We start from the raw sequence: 27354 nt of genomic DNA on the forward strand, positions 1-27354 counted from the left end.
GAATGGTGGGAGGATTAGAGTGTGTGTTTATGTGGCACTGAAAATAAGTGTAGAATGCTGTCAGATCTGCTGATTTGTTGTAAATTCATATTACATTAATGCGAGTTCAGCACTAAGTTTAGTATGATTTTTGAGGAATGAAAGTTTAGGTTGAGGTATCACATCACCACGTGGCACCATAATGGATGAAATAATAATTTTCTCAAAAAGGGAGCAGCACATCTGTTTTCTGTAGAACTTAGTAGAGTGAAGTTACAATGAAATGAACAAAAATGTCTTGTGAAAGAGGTGGTTGAAATTCACAGGTATGAAAGTTTCAGTGCTCAATGGATGCATTCTTGCTTTAAGCAGAATGTCCCTTGTGCTGTTTGTAATCTATAAATTTATTTAAAAGTAAACGAACTCATTTGCATACACAGTACTCCGTTAAACACATGGAGAATAAGGAGCTACAGTACTACGAATTTTGTTTTGTGTCTCTTTCAAGATATAACTATGCAAATTTAGATTGGTTGTACTACACACACAACTTTTACTTCATGGAATTTTTATCATTTCTTTCATATTCCACCAGAAAGATGTCTTATTTATGAATACAGGTTAATTGACTAATTGTATCCTGACAATAGTCTTTTGATTACAGCTGTTATTTACTTAAATTCATAAATGTTTGCTTTGTGGATGAAGTCGAACAACACACATTCAGCCACTGTAAATGGTTTTTTGCAAGTCTGCAATAAAAGCAACATAGAGCAGCAAAGATGTGACTGCCAGGCACCACTGCCAAGTCAGCAGTAGTTCATGTTGCTAATAGTGCCCTCTAAACCACTGCCAACGTAGTGCAGCAACCAGGCTGAGTGCCATAGCACAAGGTCCACTGTGAGCCATCATTTGAGAGCGTTCATACAAAACTAAACTGCTACATTTACGCCAGCATATGTGTACTATAACTGCTCATAGATTCCTCATTTCTCTCCTCTTTTCTTGTAGTGATATACAGAAAGCAGTTATGTTGGGAATAGTAGGTAAGAGGCTGAGGGATGACTCTATGAAATGTGTGACATGTATTCAGAGTAACCTGCCAGGTTGTGCACCTTATGAAGTGAAGTGAGTCACATGACATGGTATGTTGGACTTGTCGATAAAGAGTACAGTACAACAGGTAGTGCAGCTGTAGCACTTGACTGAACTGTGATAAGCCTTGGATTCCAAACAAATATAGTCAGGTGTAGGCTAAATTTTGTAAAGGTGGAGTTGTCACAACATTAAATATGTGAATGTGGCTAGATGTTCACAGAGTGCCTGTGTTGTCTGTGGAGCTGCTTTTTTATTTTCATTTCTGCATCACACTCCATCTGGTCCTATCTTTAATTCCTTTCTTTTGTAAGGTGCATCAAAGACAAATGCAAATCATACATTAATTGCATTCAGAAGGTAGGAGTGCAGGGAGTGGTAGGAGTGATGAGAGAGAGAGAGAGAGAGAGAGAGAGAGAGAGAATTTTTTTTTTTTGGGGGGGGGGGGGGGAGTGTATTTCTGAGATGAGTCTAAGGATTTGAGGAGAGACTTGAGATCCTGTTGGATTTCTGGAATAGGGTCACTCTGGCTGGGTTTGCTGGTGGACAAATCTGACAGTTGGTGGAGTCCCTAAGTCAGGTAATCCCTTGGTACGAAACGACAGTGGTGGAGCCTTTGTTGACTGGTTATAAGGTTGGGATCAGTTTTTAGGCAGTGAATTGTAGTTTTTTCTATAGATGTGAGGTTAGTTTCTATGTTGGGGATTTGCAGAAGTTTGAGGTTAAGAAATTCTGGAATGTTAACAGGTGTCGATTTAGGGGCAGTTGGCATGGATCATGGGTGGATGCAGGAGTGAACTGAGCCAGGCAGGATTCAACATTGGCTTTTTGTTGAGTCTGATTGGTAGGGTTGGTGGTGAAAAAGTGTTTCTGCTGTAGGGATCAGGAGAATGAGAGAAGGCCTTTAACAAGTCCAGTATGATTGAATTTGGAAGTGGGGCAAAAAGTATGGTCTCTGGAATGGCTGATATCAATGTGGGACTAAGGCTTATTGAGAAAAAGTTTCATAACTGTGTTTCAGGTCTGTTTAGGTTCTGGATTCTGTGTGGTGGTGGGAGGGAGTTTCTGAAGATGTGGTAAATGTAGTAGGTCTGCGAGGCAGGGTTTATCAGCTATGAGGGAGGGGATGTGGGAGAAATGAGAATCGATTACTCTTAATCGAGAATGATGACGCCTTCCAATGATAGGCATACTGTCATGTGACGAATGGTGGTGCCCTCTATGCGCTCTATAAATGCGAAAGTACTTGGAGCCTCAGTGGCAGTAGCCGGACGACCTCAGAAGATGTCTCCCGCAGATGGAGACAAAACGTTAGGTGGAAATTTTATACGTTGACCATAGCCTCTCAGCCCGGAAGTTTTAACTGAAGGTATTTGAGGATCATTCCAAAGTAGAAGAGCAAAGACCAAGCATCACTTAGCTGGGTAACAGGCACTGTTTCCACATAGGCACTGAGCACCTAGTAAACTGCCAGTGCAGCAGAATACACTTGTAGAGGTGAGTTAGGTAGTGGACATGGTGGGAGAGATCACTTCCAGCCATCTGCACATCCGGCAGGGTTACTATAGCAAGAACACCGGGCTACCGAATTCTGTTTCTCTCATTATCACTTCACTAACTCTACTTACATGACACCGCAAAAAAAACTACACTGCTTCGTATAAGATAAAATTACTATCTTCTGCACTTTGGTGCCATGAGGTTCTGCAGTATCTCAACCTGTACATCAGTTTTTCAATAACCCAGAAAAACTAATGCTAACCCCTGTGTCAATGTATCGCTAGTGCACGGTGAAGTTCTGATGAGACTACAGATAAGACACCACCCCACACTTCCACCAGAAGGCATTGTGAATGCGGTTATTGACTGATCTTCAGCTCTACCACAATAATAAAAGGAAAATCTTAGTCAAGCAAAGTGTAATGTGACAGTAAAAAAGTAATGAATTTTCTAACTATGCGATACAGGGCAGGGATCAAAGCTACAAATTTCAGTGGTGCAATAAACCGTTAAAAACACCTAGATCTCTGTTTTTATGTCTAAAAATGTATTGCAAGCAGCGTATTACCAAAAACAAACAAACTTTTAAGCAGTCACAACTTTCTGTGTAATTGTAATTAAATTATTTCGGTTGTATATTTCTTTAAACATTTAGTAATACTTTTGTTAACACTGCACCAAAGCTACTCGACATTCTAATTAAAATTACTCTTCATCAATAAAATAATATTTCCTCTAGCAGGACATGCATACATACAAAAAAAAAAAAAATAATACATACAAATAGTTTTCTTTCTCTAGATTCCTACTTAATTTACAAAGGAAATATATCTAAAATTTATTCAGAGGCCTTATGTGTACAAGGAGAAAAAAATATCGACATCTTCTGGAAAAAAGAACACAGTTCATATAATTCAAAACCTCGAAAAAAGTAACACCTCATAGACTGTGACCATATGTCTACATCATACTCTGCAAGCCATCAAATGGTTTTTGGTGGAGGGTACTTTCAGTACCACTAACTGATACCGCCAACCCTGTTCCACTCGCGAATAGTACGTAGGAAGAATGATTGTCAGTAAGCCTCTGTATTTGCTCTAATTTCTCGAATTTTGTCTTCGTGGTCAATATGCGAGATGTATGTGGGGGAAGTAATATGTTGTCTGACTCCTCCTAAAAAGTACTGTCCCAAAATTTTAATAGTAAATCTCTTCGTGACGTACAATGCTTCTCTTGTAACATCCGCCAGTGGAGTTTGTTTCGCATCTTCGTAATCCTCTCCCCCTGCGGGTTCGGGGGTTAGAATAGGCCCGCGGTATTCCTGCCTGTCGTAAGAGGCGACTAAAATGAGTCTCCCATGTTTCGGCCTTATGTGATGGTCCCCTCTCGGGTTTGACCTCCATCTTTCTAAATTATTCCGAAGAGCGAGCCAATTGGGGAAGGGCGCCTTACGTGGTGCACTGTATCCGTCGTGCATTGAGACCTTTAGATGGCTCTTTCGTCGTTGCAATGGTGTCCCGCTCTTGGGCGAGGATACGTCCCTGGGTGCGATTCCCACACTGCACTCTGCAGTGTTTCTTTTAACTGCGACGACGACCTTGGACACTTTTGCACCTAAGATCCAGCACGGTAGCCAGTCCGTTGTGGTGGGGCCGCCATGTACCCTCTTGGTTGTAGCACCCTGACAACACAGGGATCGCTCTACTGATGCCTGCGCCGTTAACTCCCCACGTATGCCAAGGAGTAGATGCCCGTCTCCCTGGGGCATCAGGACTCCCGGCAATGGACATCCTGCCAGGTGGCTATTGCTGCGGCTGGGTGGCGCCCGTGGGGAGGGCCCTTGGTCAGAGTAGGTGGCATCAGGGCGGATGACCCGCAATGAAGCGTGGTACATCATCTCTCGCTGGCGGCCAGCCACCAGCAGTCTCTAAGCGTTCTCGGGCTCAATTTAATGCTGAAAAGTACAATCCGAAAACGTTCCCCTCTCTGGCCACGCCGTGGGAGGAGCGTAAGTCTCAGGATGGAGGTAATAGTTATTCGCCCCGATTCTTAGTTTGTACGAGAGCTGATGGGGAGTCTTTTCTCTCCACAAAGCCTCAGTTCTTCGTCGAGCATTTAGAGGACAAGTTTGGGGAGGTGGAGGGCTTGTCAAAAATGCGCTCTGGATCGGTCCTGATCCAAACGGCATCCTCTGCCCAGTCACGACGGTTGCTTGCTTGTGACAAGTTGGGGGATGTTGCTGTTACGATCACGCCGCATAAGAGTTTAAATATGGTTCAGGGAGTTATTTACCATAAGGACCTTCTTTTGCAGTCTGGTGACGAGCTACGCGCCAACTTAGAGCGCAGGGGTGTACATTTCGTCCGGCGCGTTCATCGGGGTCCGAAGGAAAATCAGATAGCTACCAGTGCCTTCATCTTGGCCTTCGAGGGTGATACGTTACCGGAAAAGGTCAAAGTGATGGTCTACCGATGTGACGTCAGGCCCTATATTCCTCCCCCGATGCGGTGCTTCAAGTGCTGGAAGTTCGGCCATATGTCTTCCCGCTGCACTTCCAGCCTCACATGTCGAGATTGTGGACGCCCGTCTCATCCCGATACTCCATGTGCCCCGCCTCCCATCTGTGTCAACGGCGGGGAGCACCATTCACCTTGCTCGCCTGACTGCAAAGTCTTTCAGAAAGAGCGCAAAATTATGGAATATAAGACCCTGGACCGGCTGACCTATACTGAGGCCAAAAGGAAATATGACAGACTCCATCCTGTGAGAATGACATCTTCTTATGCAGCTGCTACGACAACTGTGCTAGCCCCATCAGTTTCGAGACTTCCAGCCAGCTCGATAAGCAGTAAGACTCCTCCTGCCCCCTTGCCTGTGGGGGGCTCTGCCCAACCGGTTGCTCCTGCACCACCTACCTCAGGAGCAACCTCCTCCCACCCGTCGGGGACGTCCGTCCCCGCTTCTCAGCCGGAGAAGCGTCTAACTTCTTCGGCTACTCTCGCCCGTAAGAGTTCCCTTGGGACCCTCCCTTCCCAGGGTTCCACCAGCGGGAAGGATGACGGCCGCCAGTGGCATAAGTCCTCACCAGCGGCCGGGCGTAGGGCTTCACGATCCTCCTCTGTCCCGGAGACTGAATCGGTGAAGCCTTCCCAGCCGGTGCAACCCAAGGTTCAGCGAGAGAAGTCCAAGAGAAAGACCTCTAAGGCCAAAGAACTTGCGGTGGCACCAACCCCACCGCACCTTTCGCACTCTGTGTCTGAGGATGAAGTCGAGATTCTAGCGTCCGCTGAGGACCTTGATCTCGCTGGTCCCTCAGACGCCATGGATGCCTCTCGTACGGGTACTGAATCGGTGGCAGTGAGTGAACAAGCGGCGTAAATTGCCTTCCCAGTCCTTTCACGCCTTTCTCAGCCATGGACAATATCATCCTCCAGTGGAACTGCGGCGGTTTTTTCCACCATCTAGCTGAGCTCCAACAACTTATCAGCCTTCACCCTTTCTTTTGCATTGCTCTTCAGGAAACTTGGTTTCCAGCAATGCGAACCCCCGCCCTCCGTGGCTATCGGGGTTATTATAAGAACCGGGCAGCATATGAAAGGGTGTCGGGTGGCGTCTGCCTCTATGTCCTTCACACTCTGCACAGCGAGTCTGTCCCTCTCCACACACCTTTAGAGGCTGTCGCTGTTCGGGTGTGGACGCCACAGGCTGTTACCGTCTGCAGTCTTTACCTTCCACCGGATGGTGATGTCTCGCAGCATGTCCTGGCTGCGCTGATAGCCCAATTGCCGCCACCTTTCTTGCTATTGGGCGACTTCAACGCCCATAACCCTCTGTGGGGTGGATCAGTGGCAACAGGTCGAGGCGCCATCGTTGAGCATTTATTGTCGCAGCTCGATCTCTCGATTTTAAATGATGGTGCCTTCACACACTTCAGTGTGGCGCATGGCACATACTCCGCCATTGACCTTTCAATATGTAGCCCTAGCCTCTTACCGTCTGTCCACTGGAGTGTGCATGACGACCTGTGTGGTAGTGACCACTTTCCGATCTTTCTGTCACTACCACAGCGTCACTCTTCTGGGCGCCCTAGCAGATGGGCTATGAATAAGGCTGACTGGGACTTGTTCTCCTCCACTGCCGCTCTTGAGTCTCTCTCTAATGACGACATTGATGCAGTGGTTCAATCGGTCACCACTGGCATCGTTACTGCCGCCGAATCTGCCATTCCCCGTTCTTCTGGGTCCCCTCGGCGGAAGGCTGTGCCTTGGTGGTCGCCTGAGATCGCTGAAGCGATTAAAGATCGCCGGCGGGCGCTCCAGCGTCACAAGCGACATCCCTCCTTAGACCACCTTATCGCCTTCAAACGGCTGCGTGCGCGGGCCCACCTCCTTATCCGCCAAGGCAAGAAGGAGTGCTGGGAGCGGTATGTGTCCACCATTGGCCTCCATGTCACTCCTTCGCAGGTCTGGGCCAAGATTTGACTCGTCTACGGCTATCGGACCCCTGCCAGCGTCCCTGCGCTCTCACTGAATGGAACAGTTTGTACTGACTCCGACGTCATTGCCAATCGCTTAGCAGAGCATTTTGGTATGAGTTCCGCTTCTGCGAATTACCCCCAGGCCTTCCGCTCCATTAAAGAGTGGATGGAACGTCGGAGCCTTTCGTTTCGCACCAACCACCCAGAATCTTACAATGCTCCATTCAGTGAGTGGGAATTTCGCAGTGCCCTAGCTGCTTGCCCTGATACCGCTCCTGGGCCAGATGGCATCCACTGTCAGATGCTGAAACACCTTTCAGTGGACTGCCAGCGGCGCCTTCTCGATCTTTACAACCGTCTTTGGGTCGAGGGGGTGTTTCCGTCGCAATGGCGGGAAGGCGTTGTCATCCCCGTTTTGAAACCTGGAAAGACCCCTCTGGAGGTGGACAGCTACCGCCCCATTAGCCTCACCAACGTTCTTTGTAAGCTTCTCGAACGGATGGTGAGCCGGCGCTTAAATTGGGTACTGGAGTCTCGGGGCCTTCTGGCTCCGTCTCAGGGTGGGTTCCGGAAAGGCCGCTCCGCCGCCGACAATCTGGTGAGCCTGGAGTCGGCCATCCGTACTGCCTTTGCCCGCCGTCAGCACCTGGTCGCTGTCTTTTTCGACATGCGGAAGGCGTACGATACGACATGGCGTCATCACATCCTTTCTACGCTTCATGGATGGGGTCTTCGGGGCCCTCTGCCGATCTTTATCCGCAATTTCCTGTCGTATTGTACCTTCCGCGTGCAAGTCGCAGCCTCCTATAGTTCCACCCACGTCCAGGAGAACGGTGTGCCACAGGGTTCTGTTTTAAGTGTCTGCCTGTTTTTAATAGCCATTAACGGGCTCGCTGCGGCCGTGGGAAATTCTGTCTCTGCTTCCCTGTATGCTGACGACTTCTGCCTTTATTACAGCTCTACTGGCATTGCAGCTGTTGAACGTCAGCTACAGGGCGCTATCCGTAAGGTGCAGTCTTGGGCTGTAGCGCATGGGTTTCAGTTTTCGGCAGCCAAGACCCACGTTATGCATTTCTGCCGGCACCGAACAGTCCATCCTGAGCCGCGGCTTTATCTTGCCGACGAACTCCTTGCTGTGGTGGAGACCCACAGGTTTTTGGGGGTGGTTTTCGATGCCCGGTTGACTTGGCTGCCTCATATCCGGCAGCTTAAACAGACGTGTTGGCGGCATCTAAACGCTCTGAGATGCTTGAGCCACACTCGCTGGGGCGCCGACCGCTCTACCCTGTTGCGGCTCTACCAGGCATTAATCCAGTCCCGTCTGGATTATGGGAGCCTGGATTATGGCTCAGCATCCCCATCTGCGTTACGGGTGCTGGACCCAATTCTCCACAGCGGGATACGCCTTGCCACTGGTGCTTTCCGCACCAGCCCTGTGGACAGCGTACTAGTGGAGGCAGGTGTACCTCCACTGCGGTTCCAGCGCCAACGTTTGCTGGCCGCTTATGCTGCCCATGTTCTAAGCTTGCCCGGGCATCCAAATTATCATGTCCTGTTCCCGCAGTCAGTCGTCCATCTGCCAGACCGTCAGCCCCGATCGGGTTGCCCGATCGCCGTACGCGTCAAGGAGCTTCTCTGCGGACTTGGGTTTTTCCCTGTTCCACCTCCTTTCCGGGCGCCTCTGCGTACACCCCCGTGGTGTGTTCCTCGCCCTTGCCTTCGGCTCGACTTGGCACAGGGCTCGAAGGACTTGGTCCCTCCAGAGGCCTTCCGCCGCCGCTTTTATTCCATCCTGGCCACGTATCAGGGCTCTGGAATTGTTTACACCGACGGTTCGATGGTTGCTGGTCGTGTCGGGTATGCGCTAACTCTAGGGGACCATTCCGAACAACGGTCCTTGGCGGCTGGCTGCAGCGTTTACACTGCTGAGCTAGTCGCCATCTTTCGAGCACTAGAGTATATCCGCTCCTGCTCAGGTGAGTCCTTCGTTATCTGTAGCGATTCCCTGAGCGGTTTACGAGCTCTCGACCAGTGTTTTCCTCGTTCTCGTCTGGTGATGGCTATCCATGAGTCCCTGCATACTCTTGCGCGTTGCGGCCGCTCTGTGGTCTTTGTGTGGACCCCCGGTCATGTCGGTATCCCGGGCAATGAACATGTTGACCGCCTGGCGAAAGAGGCCACAAGTAAACCATCTCTGGATGTTGGCCTCCCATAGGCTGATTTGCGGGCAGTCCTCCGCCGAAAAGTTTTTGCGCTTTGGGACACTGAATGGCGCGATCGGATTACACCCAATAAACTCCGTGCCATTAAGGAGACGACGACTGTGTGGCGGTCCTCCATGCGAGCCAACCGCAGGGACTCAGTCGTCCGCATTGGCCACTCCCGGCTAACACACAGTTATTTACTGCGCCGGGAGGACCCTCCTGTATGTCGCTGCGGAGCGGCTTTGACGGTGGCCCACATTCTGTTGGCCTGCCCCCTTTTAGCTGTGGTCAGGCAGACATTTGCGCTGCCTGATACGCTCCCTGCCGTTTTATCTGATGACCCTGTTATGGCTGCCTTAGTTTTACGTTTTATTAGGGCAGGGAGTTTTTATTCTTTCATCGGAGTGTCTCTGTTTTATTTTATTTTTTGTGTTGATTCTGGCCTTTGGCCTATGATTTTAAACTGATCTTTTAATGTGTTTCTAAGTGGTTGGCTTTTCCTTTTTTATTTCTATGGTCGGCCAACCACTGTCACACTCTGTGTGGTTTTAATTCGTTTTGTCTTGTCCTTGTCTCCGTTTCTCTTGTTCTGTATCGTCTGTGATCTATTCTGTTCCTCGTTTTTATTCTCTGTGGGTGTTCTTTGTATTTGGAAAAAGGGACCGATGACCGTAGCAGTCTGGTCCCTTTCATCCCCCAAACCAACCAACCTTCGTAATCCTCTCTCATCAGCTAAACGATCCTGTGACAAAATGCGCCGCTCTTCATTGGATATTCCCTATCTCCTCTATCAGTTCTATCTGATAGGGATCCCAAATAGATAAACAATACTCAAGAATCAGGCGAACAAGCACCTTAAAAGCCATTTCTTTCATGGATGAATTACATTTCCTTAAGATTCTTCCGATGATTCTGAGTCTGGTGTCTGCTTTTCCCACTATCTGTTTTGCGTGGTCCTTCTACTTAAGGTCACTCTGGATAGTTACATGTAGATATTTTATGGCAGACGCTGTCTCCAGCTGTTTGTCATCAATAGTGTAGCTGTACAGTAGGGGATTTCTTTTCCTATGTATGCGCAGTGTGTTTTCATTTATTTACGTTCAGGGTCAACTGCCAGAGTTTGCACCATTCAGTCAATTCTCTACAAGTCGCTTTGCAAATTTTTACTATCTTCTAACATTGCTACTTTGGTATAGACAACTGCATCATATGCAAATAGCCTTAAAGTGCATCCAATGCTTTCTACTAGATTGTTTATATATATTGTGAACAGCAATGGTCCTATCATACTTCCCTGTGGTACTCCACCATAGTGTTGGTGGAGGGGAGGTGGCAGTGGGGAATCGGGACTGCACCACACTCTTGACCTTGACACGCGACTGGCATTGATGTTTGAGTGGCAGTTTAAGAACAAAGGACAGTTGCCCAGTAGATGTTGACAGCTGATCAGGCCAAATGGCTCAACTGGATGATGCCTACCTTGGTACGTGGATGGGCACATATAAATAGCGTGCCTCAGTGACTTCTAGTTTTGCTGTTGGCAATGGAGGTGTCATGTGTGCACCCTATTTGTTGGACTGCTGCGAAGTCATCATAATACAGATAGCGGTCATTGCTCTAGTGAAGTCATCAGCCGTGAGGAAATTCCAGTACTAGTGCTGAAAGTGTATCAACTTTTGCACTGTGTTGGTATAGAGGAGTATTTGAATAAGCAGTGTGATGTGTAAAACACATGAAAGACCACAAAATCTTGAAGTTAGTGTATAAATACCAATGATGTCAACTGGAAAGATCAGTACAAAAGATGGCACAGTTGAAACAAAAATGATTAAAAAGCCAAAAACATTGAAGGGAAAGAATAAGAAGGATGGTACAAAATCCTTAACATATCACTTTACTTTCTACCTTGTTTAATATTGCAACAGTAGACCAGCCTAACCAGTTTATCACTAATCAGTGTTCATGAACTGACAGTTTTGCCAGCTGTGCAATACTTTGTTCATTCACTTGTGGTGGTTTCTTCAAAGGTGACACCATCTCAACATACCAGAGACTTCTCAGTGTTTTTGAAACAGTTTAATAGCATATAATTAGACTATCTACACACTAAACAGTGCAGTTGTTGTTGCAGTGAGTACACAAATAACTGAAATGTTATCTACCTCAATAAGTAAGATGGGAAGCAGAGGTAAATAAATTATATTATTTGCTACATGTGAAATTCATAACCTAGTTGATTATGAGACTATCAGTATCATGTTGTTGTTGTGGTCTTCAGTCCTGAGACTGGTTTGATGCAGCTCTCCATGGTACTCTATCCTGGGCAAGCTTCTTCATCTCCCAGTACTTAATGCAACCTACATCCTTCTGAATCTGCTTAGTGTATTCATCTCTTGGTCTCCATCTACGATTTTTACCCTCCACGCTGCCCTCCAATGCTAAATTTGTGATCCCTTGATACCTCAGAACGTGTCCTACTGACCGGTCCCTTCTTTTTGTCAAGTTGTGCCACAAACTCCTCTTGTCCCCAATTCTATTCAATACTTCATCATTTGTTATGTGGTCTACCCATCTAATCTTCAGCATTCTTCTGTAGCACCACATTTTGAAAGCTTCTATTCTCTTCTTGTCCGTACTATTTATTGTCCATGTTTCACTTCCATACATGGCTACACTCCATACAAATACTTTCAGAAATGACTTCCTGACACTTAAATCTATACTCAATGTTAACAAATTTCTCTTCTTCAGAAACTCTTTCCTTGCCATTGCCAGTCTACATTTTATATCTTCTCTATTTCGACCATCATCAGTTAATTTGCTCCCCAAATAGCAAAACTCCTTTACTACTTTAAGTGTCTCAGTTCCTAATCTAATACCCTCAGCATCACCCGACTTAATTCGACTACATTCCATTATCCTCGTTTTGCTTTCATTGATGTTCATCTTATATCCTCCTTTCAAGAAACTGTCCATTCCGTTCAACTGCTCTTCCAAGTCCTTTGCTGTCTCTGATAGAATTACAATGTCATCGGCGAACCTCAAAGTTTTTATTTCTTCTCCATGGATTTTAATACCTACTCCGATTTTTTCTTGTTTCTTTTACTGCTTGCTCAATATACAGATTGAATAACATCGGGGAGAGGCTAAAACCGTGTCTCACCCCCTTCCCGACCACTGCTTCCCTTTCATGCCCCTCGACTCTTATAACTGCCATCTGGTTTCTGTACAAATTGTAAATAGCCTTTCTCTCCCTGTATTTTACTCCTGCCACCTTTAGAATTTGAAAGAGAATACTCCAGTCAACATTGTCAAAAGCTTTCTCTAATTCTACAAATGCTAGAAATGTAGGTTTGCCTTTCCTTAATCTTTCTTCTAAGATAAGTCGTAAGGTCAGTATTGCGTCACGTGTTCCAATATTTCTACGGAATCCAAACTGACCTTCCCCGAGGTCAGCTTCTACCAGTTTTTCCATTCATCTGTAAAGAATTCATGTTAGTATTTTGCAGCTGTGACTTATTAAACTGATAGTTCGGTAAATTTCACATCTGTCAACACCTGCTATCTTTGGGATTGGAATTATTATATTCTTCTTGAAGTCTGAGGGTATTTCGCCTGTCTCATACATCTTGCTCACCAGATGGTAGAGTTTTGTCAGGACTGGTTCTCCCAAGCCCGTCAGTAGTTCTAATCGAATGTTGTCTACTCCCGGGGCCTTGTTTTGACTCAGGTCTTTCAGTGCTCTGACAAACTCTTCACGCAGTATCATATCTCCTATTTCATCTTCATCTACATTCTCTTCCATTTCCATAATATTGTCCTCAAGTACATCACCCTTGTATAGACCCTCTATATACTCCTTCCACCTTTCTGCTTTCCCTTCTTTGCTTAGAACTGGGTTTCCATCTGAGCTCTTGCTATTCATACAAGTGGTTCTCTTTTCTCCAAAGGTCTCTTTAATTTTCCTGTAGGCAGTATCGATCTTACCCCTAGTGAGATAAGCCTCTACATCCTTACATTTGTCCTCTAGCCATCCCTGCTTAGCCATTTTGCACTTCCTGTCGATCTCATTTTTGAGACATTTGTATTCCTTTTTGCCTGCTTCATTTACTGCATTTTTATATTTTCTCCTTTCATCAATTAAATTCAATACTTCTTCTGTTACCCAAGGATTTCTACTAGCCCTTGTCTTTTTACCTACTTGATCCTTCTCTACTTCATCTCTCAGAGCTACTCATTTTTCTTCTACTGTACTTCTTTCCGCCATTCCTGTCAATTGTTTCCTTATGCTCTCCCTGAAACTCTGTACAACCTCTGGTTCTTTCAGTTTATCCAGGTCCCATCTCCTTAAATTCCCACCTTTTTGCAGTTTCTTCAGTTTTAATCTACAGTTCATAACAGATAGATTGTGGTCAGAGTCCACATCTGCCTCTGGAAATGTCTTACAATTTAAAACCTGGTTCCTAAATCTCTGTCTTACCATTATATAATCTATCTGATACCTTCTAGTATCTCCAGGATTCTTCCATGTATACAACCTTCTTTCATGATTCTTGAACCAAGTGTTAGCTATGATTAAGTTATGCTCTGTGCAAAACTCTACCAGGCGGCTTCCTCTTTCATTTCTTAGCCCCAATCCATATTCACCTACTATGTTTCCTTCTATCCGTTTTCCTATTCTCGAATTCCAGTCACCCATGACTATTAAATTTTCGTCTCCCTTCACTACCTGAATAATTTCTTTTATCTCATCGTACATTCCATCAATTTCTTCATCATCTGCAGAGCTAGTTGGCATATAAACTTGTACTACTGTAGTAGGCGTTGGCTTCGTGTCTATCCTGGCCACAATAATGCGTTCACTATGCTGTTTGTAGTAGCTTACCCGCACTCCTATTTTTTTTTATTCATTATTAAACCTACTCCTGTATTATCCCTATTTGATTTTGTATTTATAACCCTGTATTCACCTGACCAAAAGTCTTGTTCCTCATGCCACCAAACTTCACTAATTCCCACTATTTCTAACTTTAACCTATCCATTTCCGTTTTTAAATTTTCTAACCTACCTGCCTGATTAAGGGATCTGACATTCCACGCACCGATCCGTAGAACGCCAGTTTTCTTTTTCCTGATAATGGTGTCCTCTTGAGTAGTCCCCGCCCGGAGATCCGAATGGGGGACTATTTTACCTCCGGAATATTTTACCCAGGAGGATGCCATCATCATTTAACCATACAGTAAAGCTGTATGCCCTCGGGAAAAATTACGGCTGTAGTTTCCCCTTGCTTTCAGCCGTTCGCAGTACCAGCACAGCAAGGCCGTTTTGGTTAGTGTTACAAGGCCAAATCAGTCAATCATCCAGACTGTTGCCCCTGCAACTAGTGAAGAGGCTGCTGCCCCTCTTCAGGAACCACACATTTGTCTGGCCTCTAAACAGATACCCCTCCGTTGTGGTTGCACCTATGGTACGGCCATCTGTATCACTGAGGCACGCAAGCCTCCCCACCAACGGCAAGGTCCATGGTTCATGGGGGGATCAGTATCATAACAAGAATTTGTTCCTCAAGAAGGTAGTATACATTAAGTACTCTGTTCATTGCTAGGTATGTACAACTATCAAAATCTAATCACTGGTGCACTTTCAAAATCCTTCATCTGAAATCTGCAGGAATGAATCATTAAGGCAGCAATAGAAATGATTGAAGAATGGTTGGAATCAGTTGCCATAGCTGATTAAAACTGACACTGTATAAATTCTTTAATATCTGTTGAATAACTACCCTTGATTGAATCTTCTTCACCAGCATCTGAATAATAAACTGCTCCCTTAATCAGTGCCAGAATTGAACAGAATAATGGCTGACATATAGACTAAGATTGACCTCCCAGCTGCTAGTGAAAGGACGGTTTTTTAAAAAAAATCTGTGCCCCACTGTTTAATGATTTTGCACACAACAAGAAAAAGAAAGAAAGAAGGAAAGAAAAAAAAAAAGAGAGTTGCTAACCTTATTTGGTTAGATTACTAATCAGCTCTGAATGACTTGTGCAAGCTCTCTCTGAAGATTATTTCTTATTTACATCTAGCATCAAAAAAATCTAAGTGATGTTTCAGACTTTATTTGTCATTAAATGTCCCTCATATGTTAAAGTATTTATTAAAATCCTAGTAGTTGACTTTCAAAGCATTCACAACAGATTACCAGAGTTTGGAGTGCTCCTAAAAAGCAGTGAAGCTCACATGATACAGAAAGCTGGAAACACCTAAGGGTGATAGCAGTGAGATTTTTCGGGAAAATTTAAGTATATATTGAAAGGATATGCTTACGGGAAATGGAGGTGGTGTATTTGTTGCATTAGACAAGAAAAATAAAATGCATCAGGTATACTGTCTCCCTAAATAAAGAGACTTATTTCCGACAGTACGTCCTGTCACGGTCGCCACTTTATAGTATAATAAAATAATGAAATAGATGATAATAATATGCGTGGCTTCTTAAAATGTATTGAATTAATGAGATTAATTTTTCGGCGTGAATGACAAGCACAATAAGCTGAGCTGTGCCTGGAAATAAGTCCGTATTAGTTCATATTATTTTGCAGGGCGGAGTAGTTTCTTTCTCCGCTGTAGATTTGTGCTTACCATTCTTTATAATACTATGTTTGGTCGCCGCGTTCACCTTTGAAGTCTTGACCGTGTTCCTATTAAGCTTATCGGATCTTCGTAATTTTCCAAAGTACACAGGTGGGCTTCAGTGGTTGTAATTATTGCACTATTTGAAATAACAACTCACACGACCTTTCTGTTAATAAAACAATACTGTATTTTTCTGAACGGTGCACATATAAAATCCACACTCCTCACTTATTCATAGCGACCCCAAAATGGCGGTCTACAATTACTCGCTAAAATATTGACGTGCTTCTCACTCTTTCACTAGCCGAGCGCGAATCCCTCCTTGCTCCTACCGGTACCAGAAAAAATCCTCTGTTTATTAACAACTGAAAGTCAAAAAATACATGACGGTAGGCATAGGCTCTATGATGGGCTACCGCTTCATCTTGTCTCTTTGCCTTTAAGGAAGACGAAAACATAAAGAAAATGCAAAAGGTTTATCACACAGGGTAGAAATGGAAGCCTTATTCAAGATGTTTGGGCAGGACTCAGTATCAGCGGGCAGGCATAAAATAGTAACTGGATCCTTCTATCGACCAGCAGACTCACCTCTTCATGTTACTAAAAACTTGTTTGCTTGTACATCAGTTCCCCAGTTATATTTAAATCATTGGAGACTTTAATCACCCAGCAATCAATTGGGAAAATTACAATTTTATTAATGGTGGGCATGGCAAGACATCTTGTGAAAATTTACTAAATGTCTTCTCAGAAAGCCACCTAGAACAATATTATGAAAAGGGTAGTTGCTATTCACTGTATAGTGGAGATACTGAGTCACAGGTAGTAACAACAAGAAGACTATCAGAAAATGAGTTTTCGGCAAACAAGACCTTTGTTGAAAATAGACAAAAAAACACACACACGTGCGCGTGCAAACACAACTCACACACAAATGACCATAGCCAGAGTCTGTCTTCAGTGGCCGGAGTCTGTGGTCAAGTGTGTGTGAGTTGCATTTGCATGAGTGTTTGTGTGTATGTTGTCTATTTTTAACAAAGGCCTTATTAGCCGAAAGCTCACTTTCTGACAGCCTTTTTGTTGTGCCTATCTGCAGCTCAGCAGCGCCATTTTTCCATTGCTTAACCATCTACAACAGATAGTCTAGAACCACACTCATGATGGGAATCTATTATATCTGATGGCAACAAACAGACCTTACCTTTTTGAGAATGTCCACATTGAAACTGGTATCAATGACCATGAGGTACTTGTAGCAACACTGATTAACACAGACAAAGGACAACTAAAACAAGTAGGAGGATTATGTTCAGTAAACTAGATAAAGAGGCAGTAGTAACATATCTCCATGAGCAACTTGAAACTTTCAGAACAGGGTATGAGAGTGTACAGGAACTATGGCTCATGTTTAAAAGAATAGTTGACCAATGTCTGGATAGGGGTGTACCCAGTAGAATACGTCATGATGGGGGAGGCCTCCTTGGTATACAGTCACCATAAAGAAACTTCTAAAAAAACAGAAACTACTTTATAATGGGTGTAAAACAAAGCATAGGGCTGTTTACTGAGAGATGCTGAATGACACACATTTGGCTGTCAAAAGACCAATGCATGAAGCTTTCAGTGATTACCATAACAGAATACTGTCGAACAACCTTTACAAAACCCAAAGGAATCCTAATTGTGTGTCAAGGCTGTAAGTGGCACCAAAATTAGTGCCTAATCACTCATATACAAGACAGGTACTAAAACTGGAGGTAGCAAAGCAAAATCAGAAATGCTGAATTCCATTTTCAAATGTTCCTTTACAAAGGAAAGCCCAGGAGTATTGCCCTAGTTTAATTCTCTTACCACTGAAAGATAATGAAATAGATATAAGTGCTAGGAGCTTTGACAAACAGCTGAAATCAGTAAAAATTAAACAAAGCCCCCAAAGATTGATGGAATCCCTAAGTTCTATACCCAATTTCCAGCTAAATTATTGGAAGAAAGCACAGGTCAAAACTGTCTGCAAGAAGGGTAGCAGAAGTGGTTCACAAAACTACCGTCCAATATCCTTGAAATAAATGTCTGGTAGAATCTTAAAACATAGCCTGAGGTGGAACATAATGAGATATATCTAACAGAATGACCTCCTCCAGTATGTATTTTGAAAACATCGATCGTGTAAACCCAACTCACATGCCAAACTGAAAGCCATGGATCAAGGCAGTCCGGGATATGCAGTTTTTCTCAATTTGCAAAAAGCATTTGACTCAATACCACACCTACATTTACTATCAAAAGTACAACTGCATAGACTGTCAAGTGAAATTTGACTGGATTGACAATTTCTCTGTGGGTAGGACACAGAGCATATTGTATTGGATGGAGATTTATTGACAGGTGTAAAAGCAACTCCAGATGTGCCCCAGGGACATGTATTGTGACCCTTGCCATTCATGCTGTATATTAATGACCTTGTGGACAATATTAATAGTAACATCAGACTTTTTGCAGATTATGCAGTTATCTATAATGAAGTACTGTCTGAAAGTAGCAGCAGAAATAGATTTGATAAGATTTCAAAGTGGTGCAATAATGGGTAACTTGCTTTAAATGTTCAGAAATGTGAAACTGTGCACTTCACAAAATGAAAAAAACATAGCATCCTATGACTATAACATCAGTGAGTCAAAATTGGAATTGGCCAACTCACAAATACCTGCGTGTAACACTTTGTAGGGAAACAAATAGGATTGCTCACATAGGCTCAGTCGTAGGTAAAGCAGGTAGCAGTCTTCAGTTTATTGCATACAAATCACTTGTGCAATGCATCGTAGAATGTTCCTCAAGTGTGTGGGACTATACAGGTAAGGGTAGAATGAACGGTCATGGTTTGTTTGACAGTGCGAGACTGTCATGAAGATGCTGAAAGAGCTAAATTGGCAGACTTTTGAAGACAATCCTGAGAAAGCCTACTTACAAAATTTCAAGAACTGGCTTAAGTGAAGCCTCTAGGAATATAATATAACCTTCTACTAACCACTCCTCCGGGGATTCTGAGGACATCATCAGATTAATTACAACACACACAGAGGCATTTACACAGTCATTTTTCCCACACTCCACAGGTGAATGGAAACCACTTCATGGTGGTTTGCAAAATGTAGAAAATTAGCATTTATGGGAATTGATTGTCTTCCCCTCAGGTTTTTATCAACTTGAAATTATAATACTTTTATAACATTATCAGCTAAGTGAATGATGAACATTTCAGAATCAGTCTAACAAAGAATAATGAAACATTTATTTTGTTAGTGTAATTCATATTTTCTAAGTTTTCAAAAACATAGCATGTTCACTCTGAAATCAATGTGGTACTGCTGATATTTGAAATTGAAATAACTAGTTCTATAGACTTTTGATCCTTTCAATTCTGTTAACAATGTACGTGGGTGCCTGCAAACAAAGTTGTTAATAAGTAGCCCATCTTCTTCTTCCCTAACAGTGTTTCCATCATAACAATATAATATGAGGTGTCTGAATGAATTGCGCAGAGATGCCAACTTTCAACAACAGCTACACATTGAAATCATGTTCAACTTTCATTGCAAAAGTAATCAAAGAATGTCTTAGATTACTTGTATTGGCACCTTATGTTAAGTGAAAACTGATAGTAAGTTCAGCTTTTGTTTCACGATATCTCGGTGATCATTTAATATGTTATGTCACTCATTTCCTCCATTTCTTTTCAAATTTGTTTAGTAGTGTCCTAAGTCTTATGAATTATATTATTCACAGTAATATATTACTTATATTGATCATTCACAACATTATAGCCATCCGTCCATCCATCATTAGAAGGAGCACACATAAGACATGCGGAGAGTACAGCATGTTACAAAATGGAGAACAATGTTTTAGTGTATTACAGTGTCCCAACGGGGAAATGTTCTGGCTAAATATTTTCTTTGTTAAATAATTAAGACTTGCCAGAATGAGATTTTCACTCTGCAGCGGAGTGTGCGCTGATATGAAACTTCCTGGCAGATTAAAACTGTGTGCCCGACCGAGACTCGAACTCGGGACCTTTGCCTTTCGCGGGCAAGTGCTCTACCAACTGAGCTACCGAAGCACGACTCACGCCCGGTACTCACAGCTTTACTTCTGCCAGTCCTGAGTCCAAAGTCCCGAGTTTGAGTCTCGGTCGGGCACACAGTTTTAATCTGCCAGGAAGTTTCAATTAAGACTTGCTTAGTAGCTGACATGTTGACTTCATAATCTTAAAAAAAATTTAAAATTTGGGCATTATAGAGTCACATGTGCATTTCTCCCTTCCAGAAGTAGGAGACATACAGCTCACTAGTCTAATTATTGTCAGGTTCAGTGCACATGTAAAGTGAGCACAAGCTTTTTATTAGAAGCTACAGAGTTAGCTTATTCTCAGTCCTTTTGTGAAAGAATAATTCGTACTAATATTATATGACATCTGCAAGGAAAAATTATTTACGAATATTGTCAGTGATGAAACTTCCTGGCAGATTAAAACTGTGTGCCCGACCGAGACTCGAACTCGGGACCTTTGCCTTTCGCGGGCAAGTGCTCTACCAACTGAGCTACCGAAGCACGACTCACGTCCGGTACTCACAGCCTTACTTCCGCCAGTACCTCGTCTCCTACCTTCCAAACTTTACAGAAGCTCTCCTGCGAACCTTGCAGAACTAGCACTCCTGAAAGAAAGGATACTGCGGAGACATGGCTTAGCCACAGCCTGGGGGATGTTTCCAGAATGAGATTTTCACTCTGCAGCGGAGTGTGCGCTGATATGAAACTTCCTGGCAGATTAAAACTGTGTGCCCGACCGAGACTCGAACTCGGGACCTTTGCCTTTCGCGGGCAAGTGCTCTACCAACTAAGCTACCGAAGCACGACTCACGCCCGGTACTCACAGCCTTACTTCCGCCAGTACCTCGTCTCCCACCTTCCAAAGGCAAAGGTCCCGAGTTCGAGTCTCGGTCGGGCACACAGTTTTAATCTGCCAGGAAGTTTCATATCAGCGCACACTCCGCTGCAGAGTGAAAATCTCATTCTGGATTGTCAGTGATCTTGCAAGATCTGAAAAACATATCAATTTTCCACCAATGAAGTTGGACCAATTGCTACAGGAAAAAGAAACACAGAACAGTCGGAAATAATGGATGTTCTACTTTCAGAAGCACAGGAGGAGATGTTCAACAGAATCCAAAAATATGAAATGATCAAAAGATATTTCTCAGAAAAAAGACATATAACAGAGGCAAATTTCTTACATTTCCTTCTACACATTTCATCTTTACATAAACTTTCCATTTTCCAGTAAACTCTTAGGAGAAGACTATGATTGAAGTAGTTCTGAGTTGCTTTTTTAAAACTACTGTTGGCTTTAGTGATTCAAGCTTTGCTTGCTGATGGACATTATTATCAACAATAACATAATCCCAAAGCACACACTATGGTTAGTTACGTTGCTGGAATTATCTTCATTAGTGTTCTGCCCAAAGTTAACTGCCCACATTTTCTTGTCTTCTACCATCCTCTTCAAGTTTATATAATTTGCACTTCCCTTTAAGTCATTTATCATCTTGTATCTCCTCCTTCCTCTCAAGCTCCTCCCACAAACTAATCCTCCCAAAGTGTCAGTTGGCAAGCATTTCCATCTCAACGAATGCCCCATCCAGTTGTTCTTTCTTTCTTATAACTTGCAGCAGTCTTCTCCTCTCACCAGCCTTTCCAAACACACTTTCCATCCAGCTTATCTGCTCCATTCTCCTCCACGTCCACATCTCCAAAACTTCTAGCCTTTTTTCACCCTCTCACTTCAGTTTCTGCCCCCATAGAGTGCCACACACTAGACAGAAACACATGGAAGCCTTTTCCTCACACCTTTATCAAGTTTGCCACATAATTAATAATTTTCTGCCATTAATATCATATTATCGGCAAATTTTATACATTCTTGTTCTCCTCCCGCTCTCTTCCTCCATCTAAGCCTTTCAAAATTGCTAGGATACACTGATGTACTTCTCTTAATTCTTTATTTCATTGCAGCTTTTAAAATATGTAATATGTACTAAGTATGTCAAGTATTTTTCCAGTTATTTTTCATGCAAGTGTCTCAACTGGAGGAAAAGTGATAAGTCATGGTAAATTTAATAAATGTGCTTTCTTTCTTCACAGGTTCAGCACAAGTCTACTGTACATGTAAAGGACAGACTCATAGTTGGCTGCCAGTTCTTGAACAGCAAGGGCACAGAGTTTTGCGTGTCATGTTATGATTCAGCAGAAATCCTTTGCTACAGAACATAACAATGATGATGATGATAATAATAATAATAATAATAATAATAATAATGTCCACACTACAACTACGGAATTTTTACTTATACAAAGGTCAGCAGGATAACATGAGAAACATCTTGCACCAAGTCTGAGAATAAATCATTCAATGAACATTTAGCATTTCATCAGGGGAAAAAAGGGCTGAGTCAGTAATGAAAATCACAGTTTCAGTAGATTCGTTGCAGTGATAATTAGGGTTTTTAAAAGGTAAATGTTATTTCATAGAGGTTACAGAACTAAAAACTTTTATTTGAACTGCAAAGCAGTGAATAGATTCAATGTTTTTATATCTGCAAGAAAGGAAGAAACATTGGGGTTTAATGTCCCTTCAACAGTGAGGTTATTAGGGTCACAAGCTTATTTGGGAAAAGGAATTGGCTATGCCTTTTTAAAGAAACCATCCCTGAATTTGTCATAAGCAATTTTAGAGAAACCTTGGAAAACTTAAGCCCTTGTGTCCTGAATATAAGCTCAATATCTTACCCCTGTGAAGCCTCACTTGGTTTGTGTGTGTGGTAGCTAAGAACATCTTAAGATATTGCCTAACATGTGCTTTTGGGAGACTGAATGCTTTATTCATCACCAGATTATATAATTTGTCACTCAAAGGAATAGGAGGAGACCAAAGAAATACGGAATACTGTACTGCTCTCTCCCAAGAATATTGTGCATGTAATGAAATCGTGGGAGGAAAAGTTAATTTAGTGTGCAACTTAGTAGCAGAAATGTTCCATCTTTCATGCAAGTTATGAGTGATTGAGACTGCTGTGAGTTTATATTAGCTGTGGATCATGAATGTTCAGTGGGCACTGACAAACTTGAGCCTTGATTTAAAGTGCCCTTGTTCATCCTGGAACCACTGTATTGTTCAATGCAATTACACAAGGTTAAACTGCATTCTATTGACAAAATTAACTTTGTATCCGTATTGCACTGAATATATCTGCACATCAGTGCAAAAGTCGACAGTATGTATTACGTGAATTGTTTGGAAACAAACATGTTTCATTCACTTACAGTACATGCTGTTAAAAATAGAAATGTCCATTTTTCTGTTTGCTCTGAAGTTTGCATTCAGTACTGCTCGGTTCTATCTCCCTTTTGTTTTTTCAGCAGTGTTAGTTGTACATTGACAGTTACATACAACAGTATGGACAGGTTTACTGATGAAGACTTGGCCAATATGCAAATTGTGTATATGGATTGAACGAATGCAATGAAGAAACGGCACAGCAGTGTTATTCTGTGCTGTTCCAGCAGCCACTGCAACCATATCACAGTACTGTTCATCTGAGGGTTGCTGCATTACTCTGTATTTTGGATTGTACACTGCATTAAAGGCATCTCACAAAAACAAAGGTAACTGGGGTAACAAATCAAGTAAATCATCATCATATTATTACTTTGGAAATGGAAACCACAAGTCCTTTACTAAAATATTTAGAAAATATCACTCAGCAATCTACAACATTTTGTTGGAGAAGTTCAAGTTGACTTTTACACATTCATATCACCACCAAGTACAAATATGAACAAGAAAGTGTCTTCTTACACCCAACTGATTTTTATGTGATTCATTTTGCTGGATGAAACTTGTTCTTGGTTGTGTTTTACTTTGTACGTGCAATGTTTTACATAGTTTATACAGTGCTGATATGTGATGAGCAAATATGGTATCAAACAAATGATTTTCACTATATTAATAGATGCCCTGTAGAGTACAAATGATTCTGGAACAACCAAATCAACTTCATATCACTAACTTAATAGGAACATACGGATTAAATTGAACAGAATTACTTTTAGACAAGAACAATGTGAGTAGTCTCTTCATAAATGGGTAAGGAAGTATGGTCCAGAAGTGGCTGCATAGCACCTAACAAAACTACTAATCATCAGCAACAATTGATTTTGTAATCACAACAACTGATACAATACATGAAAGCAGAACCGTTAGTACTGTGAAGTATTCACACTTAGGATATGTTTTTGTTCTCTCTTCCCCCTAATTATTTTTGATATTTGGGTGTTCAACATACTTCAACCATGTACTGTGCAAGTGTGCCATAGAAAGATTTTAGTTCAAGATTTGAAAGGCAATAACCACAGAATATCTGCAAAAATGTGTCTTACTGCTCAAGTGACCAGTGCTTGGATCATAAACACACAGATCAGAAAAATTGTTGTGCATTTGGTGCTGTATATTAGTGTGTCTGCTGAAATAATAGTGCTTATGGTTATACATAATTTGTCTATGTTTGTGTATAACAATTTGACTGTAAATTTATTTTCATTTGTTTTTGCTTATGTCTGTGTTGTGGCACACAATTTGATGCTTAGTGCTTATCTAGGTAAAAACAGTGATTCTTAATTGTGAAAATATTGTCTACTTTGTGTTTCTTTTTGTGCTTTATCTGTAAAACTACATATTTATTTAAATCAGTATTACAAAGGCATTTCTGTACTGTTGTAAAATATGATACAAGAACAAATAAAATTCATACTACTAGTACTTGTAAGGGATGTAGCGTAATCTCCACAATTGTAGCACACCACAGGAGAGCATTTTCATTTATGCTCACAATGTAAGTGGTAACTTCTCTGACCAACAATGGAGGAATTTACGTTTTGGAACTAGCACTGTGTACTAGCATCAGTTCTGTTCCGACTGCTCTCTTGGTCTTACACGTTTCCAGTTTAGTATTTGAATTTCTCCCTGTAGCGTATCTAGTATAATGTTTGTTGTAGGAAAGGTGCTTTGCTCTTAAACAATTCTTTCGCAGCACATAAATATGAAACTGCGTGAAGAAAACTGTTAATTTAAATTGGAAGTCTAATTGTATCACAGTGCCTCTGTTGTTAATCAACTGATGAGTCCTCAACATCATCATGATGATAAATACTCCAGATCACCTTGGTATGGCACCCTCTGAAAGTGTTACACACTTCTATTAAGAAGTATAATTGGTCAAGTGTAGTTCCCAGTGTTGACCAATTTCTTCTTCTAATACACAATAACTGCTACTTTTTGGCAAAAAAAAGGTGTAACGCTGCTGAAATATCCTGTAATTCTGTGAGACATAATGCAGCACCTGGCATATTCACTTTCATACTCCTGAAAGGAAAGTAGCCCTACAACATTTTGAAGATAGCTGTGTGTAGTGACTGTACACAGATCGTCAGATGGTACCTGTAAGGAAAGTATAACCTCACATTAATTGAAGTATGTGTAATTGGCATACATATGTATTAGTGATCACAGACCCTGAACATTGTGTGCTGACCTTGCATTGTTCCTTCATAGATGGCGATATTGTGCAATTTTGGATCCAGTTCTTATGGACACCGAGCTGCAGTTCATCCTCCCATCGCTGCCTTGGCCTTCCACTTGATTAAGTGTCTGGCTTCCTGGCAGCGTGCCCTGCCAGGCTTATTCTCTGCACTCTCATTTTCTGTACAGTGTTTGGTTGTTTCATTAGGTCATGCAGTTCCTGGTTCTATCTACACCTCCTGATGTTCTCTTTGCATATTGGTCAGGAGATCTTTCTCTATGTGGCAAAGATGCAATGAATAAAAAAATTCAAAATACACTTTCACCATGAGAAACACACAGAGGGCAGTTAATTAAATCAGATTGAGAACCAAATGTGACAAACTTTTCTTCCTGATGGCCCAGAACCTTTTGCCATTATATCATTTAAGGAATTACACTTGTCCCTCTAGACTTAAAATAAGGCTTGGGAGTGTAATATATTGAAAGAAAAATAAAGTAGAAAGGTATGAGAAAAAGTTGAATGTAAGGTAGGTTTCAAAAACTGTAATGGTAAATTCGTATTAGAGCAATGGTAGATATTGTCAAGGAATGACAAATATTGCTAATAGAAAAACATCCCTGACATTGTATTTTGGTACTATATAGCCTGTTACTAAAATAAACAACTGTCCTTGTAATATTTGAAATTATTTTCTTTATTGATCCTTATAAAAATTGGTGCCAAAGCCCAAAAGTAAATCGAGGAAATTAGAGCACAAGGACACTAAAGAGTATCAGACATCGATGAAGAACTCTGAAAAACTTAAATCTCACAGTACCACGACACTGAACTTGCATGTGGTAAGCTGTTGCAAGGCTCTGTTTGTAGGTTGCTTATGGAGAAAGTGACACTTTTTTGTTTATTTATTCATAACATTACAAATTTGCAATGTTATATGTATGATGTCTTGTCTGTGTGTGTGCGGAGTGGAGTGGAGTGGAGTGTAATGTTATATGATGATCATGATGATGATGATGTTGAGAGGGGAGAGAGGGTGAAACCCCATGCCGGCACATAGCATCAAGGTGGCGCCAAGCTTGACATCCCCGTCTGACAGATGGATTACCATCAACACGTAGGCCCTCACTTCACGAGACACTGCAGGAGCTTTGGTATTTAAACTATGACATTAGCACATGAAAATTTACGCCATCACCTCTCCTCTATTTGCTCGTCAGATACTGACAGTGAATACTTCCTCTACCACCAGGATTCAAACTGGTTTACCCCAAGGTTGAGCGGCACTGCACAAGTGTGCATTAGCAACCTCGGCCACGGGGGTGGGTGACAGTGCACAAGAATTAACGGCTTATACATTGCTGGCCATTAAACCTGCAACCTTGAGATGGGCAGAAAATAATGAAAGTTTACTTATTTTGCATATGCAGTATAGTATGAACAATACGTTATTAAATTTAAAGGTGATTTGGGGGTAAACAAAGTGTGAAATTTAGTACGCCAAGTTGCCACCTATGGCAGCAAAAATGGCAATAAACTGGCTATGCACTGAATTGAAATGAACTTGGCTGATATGTTTGGGTGCGTCATTGCATGCTGTTACAGCTCAGTGCCTGATCTCATTGCTGTTTTTGGGTAGTGAGTCAGTCTCTCTACAACACATCACCTGATGTTTTTAACAGGTGGGAGATCTGGAGAAAGTTGACTGGCTAGAGCAATATTGAACACCCACTGTATAGGCCTGGACAGAACAAGGAACATATGATCCTGTGTTACATTTTTGAAAGATAATGTCACAAAGATAGAGCACAGCCACTGGCCAGAAATATA

General features: G+C 42.4%; 1 protein-coding gene across 1 annotated transcript in view; it reads left to right on the top strand.

Moving 5' to 3' along the window:
* The window catches only part of LOC126175059 (WD repeat-containing protein 54-like), a 63339-nt gene extending 38622 nt beyond the window's left edge, over positions 1 to 24717 (top strand). The window contains exon 5 of the mRNA XM_049921577.1: positions 22091 to 24717. Within this exon, the coding sequence (XP_049777534.1) occupies positions 22091 to 22219 (129 nt within the window). The 3' untranslated portion in view covers positions 22220 to 24717. The remainder of the gene's footprint in view (positions 1 to 22090) is intronic.
* The last annotated feature ends 2637 nt before the right edge of the window (positions 24718 to 27354 follow it).

Source organism: Schistocerca cancellata, chromosome 3 (genome assembly GCF_023864275.1).
Source record: "Schistocerca cancellata isolate TAMUIC-IGC-003103 chromosome 3, iqSchCanc2.1, whole genome shotgun sequence".
NCBI classification, from domain to species: Eukaryota; Metazoa; Arthropoda; class Insecta; order Orthoptera; family Acrididae; genus Schistocerca; species Schistocerca cancellata.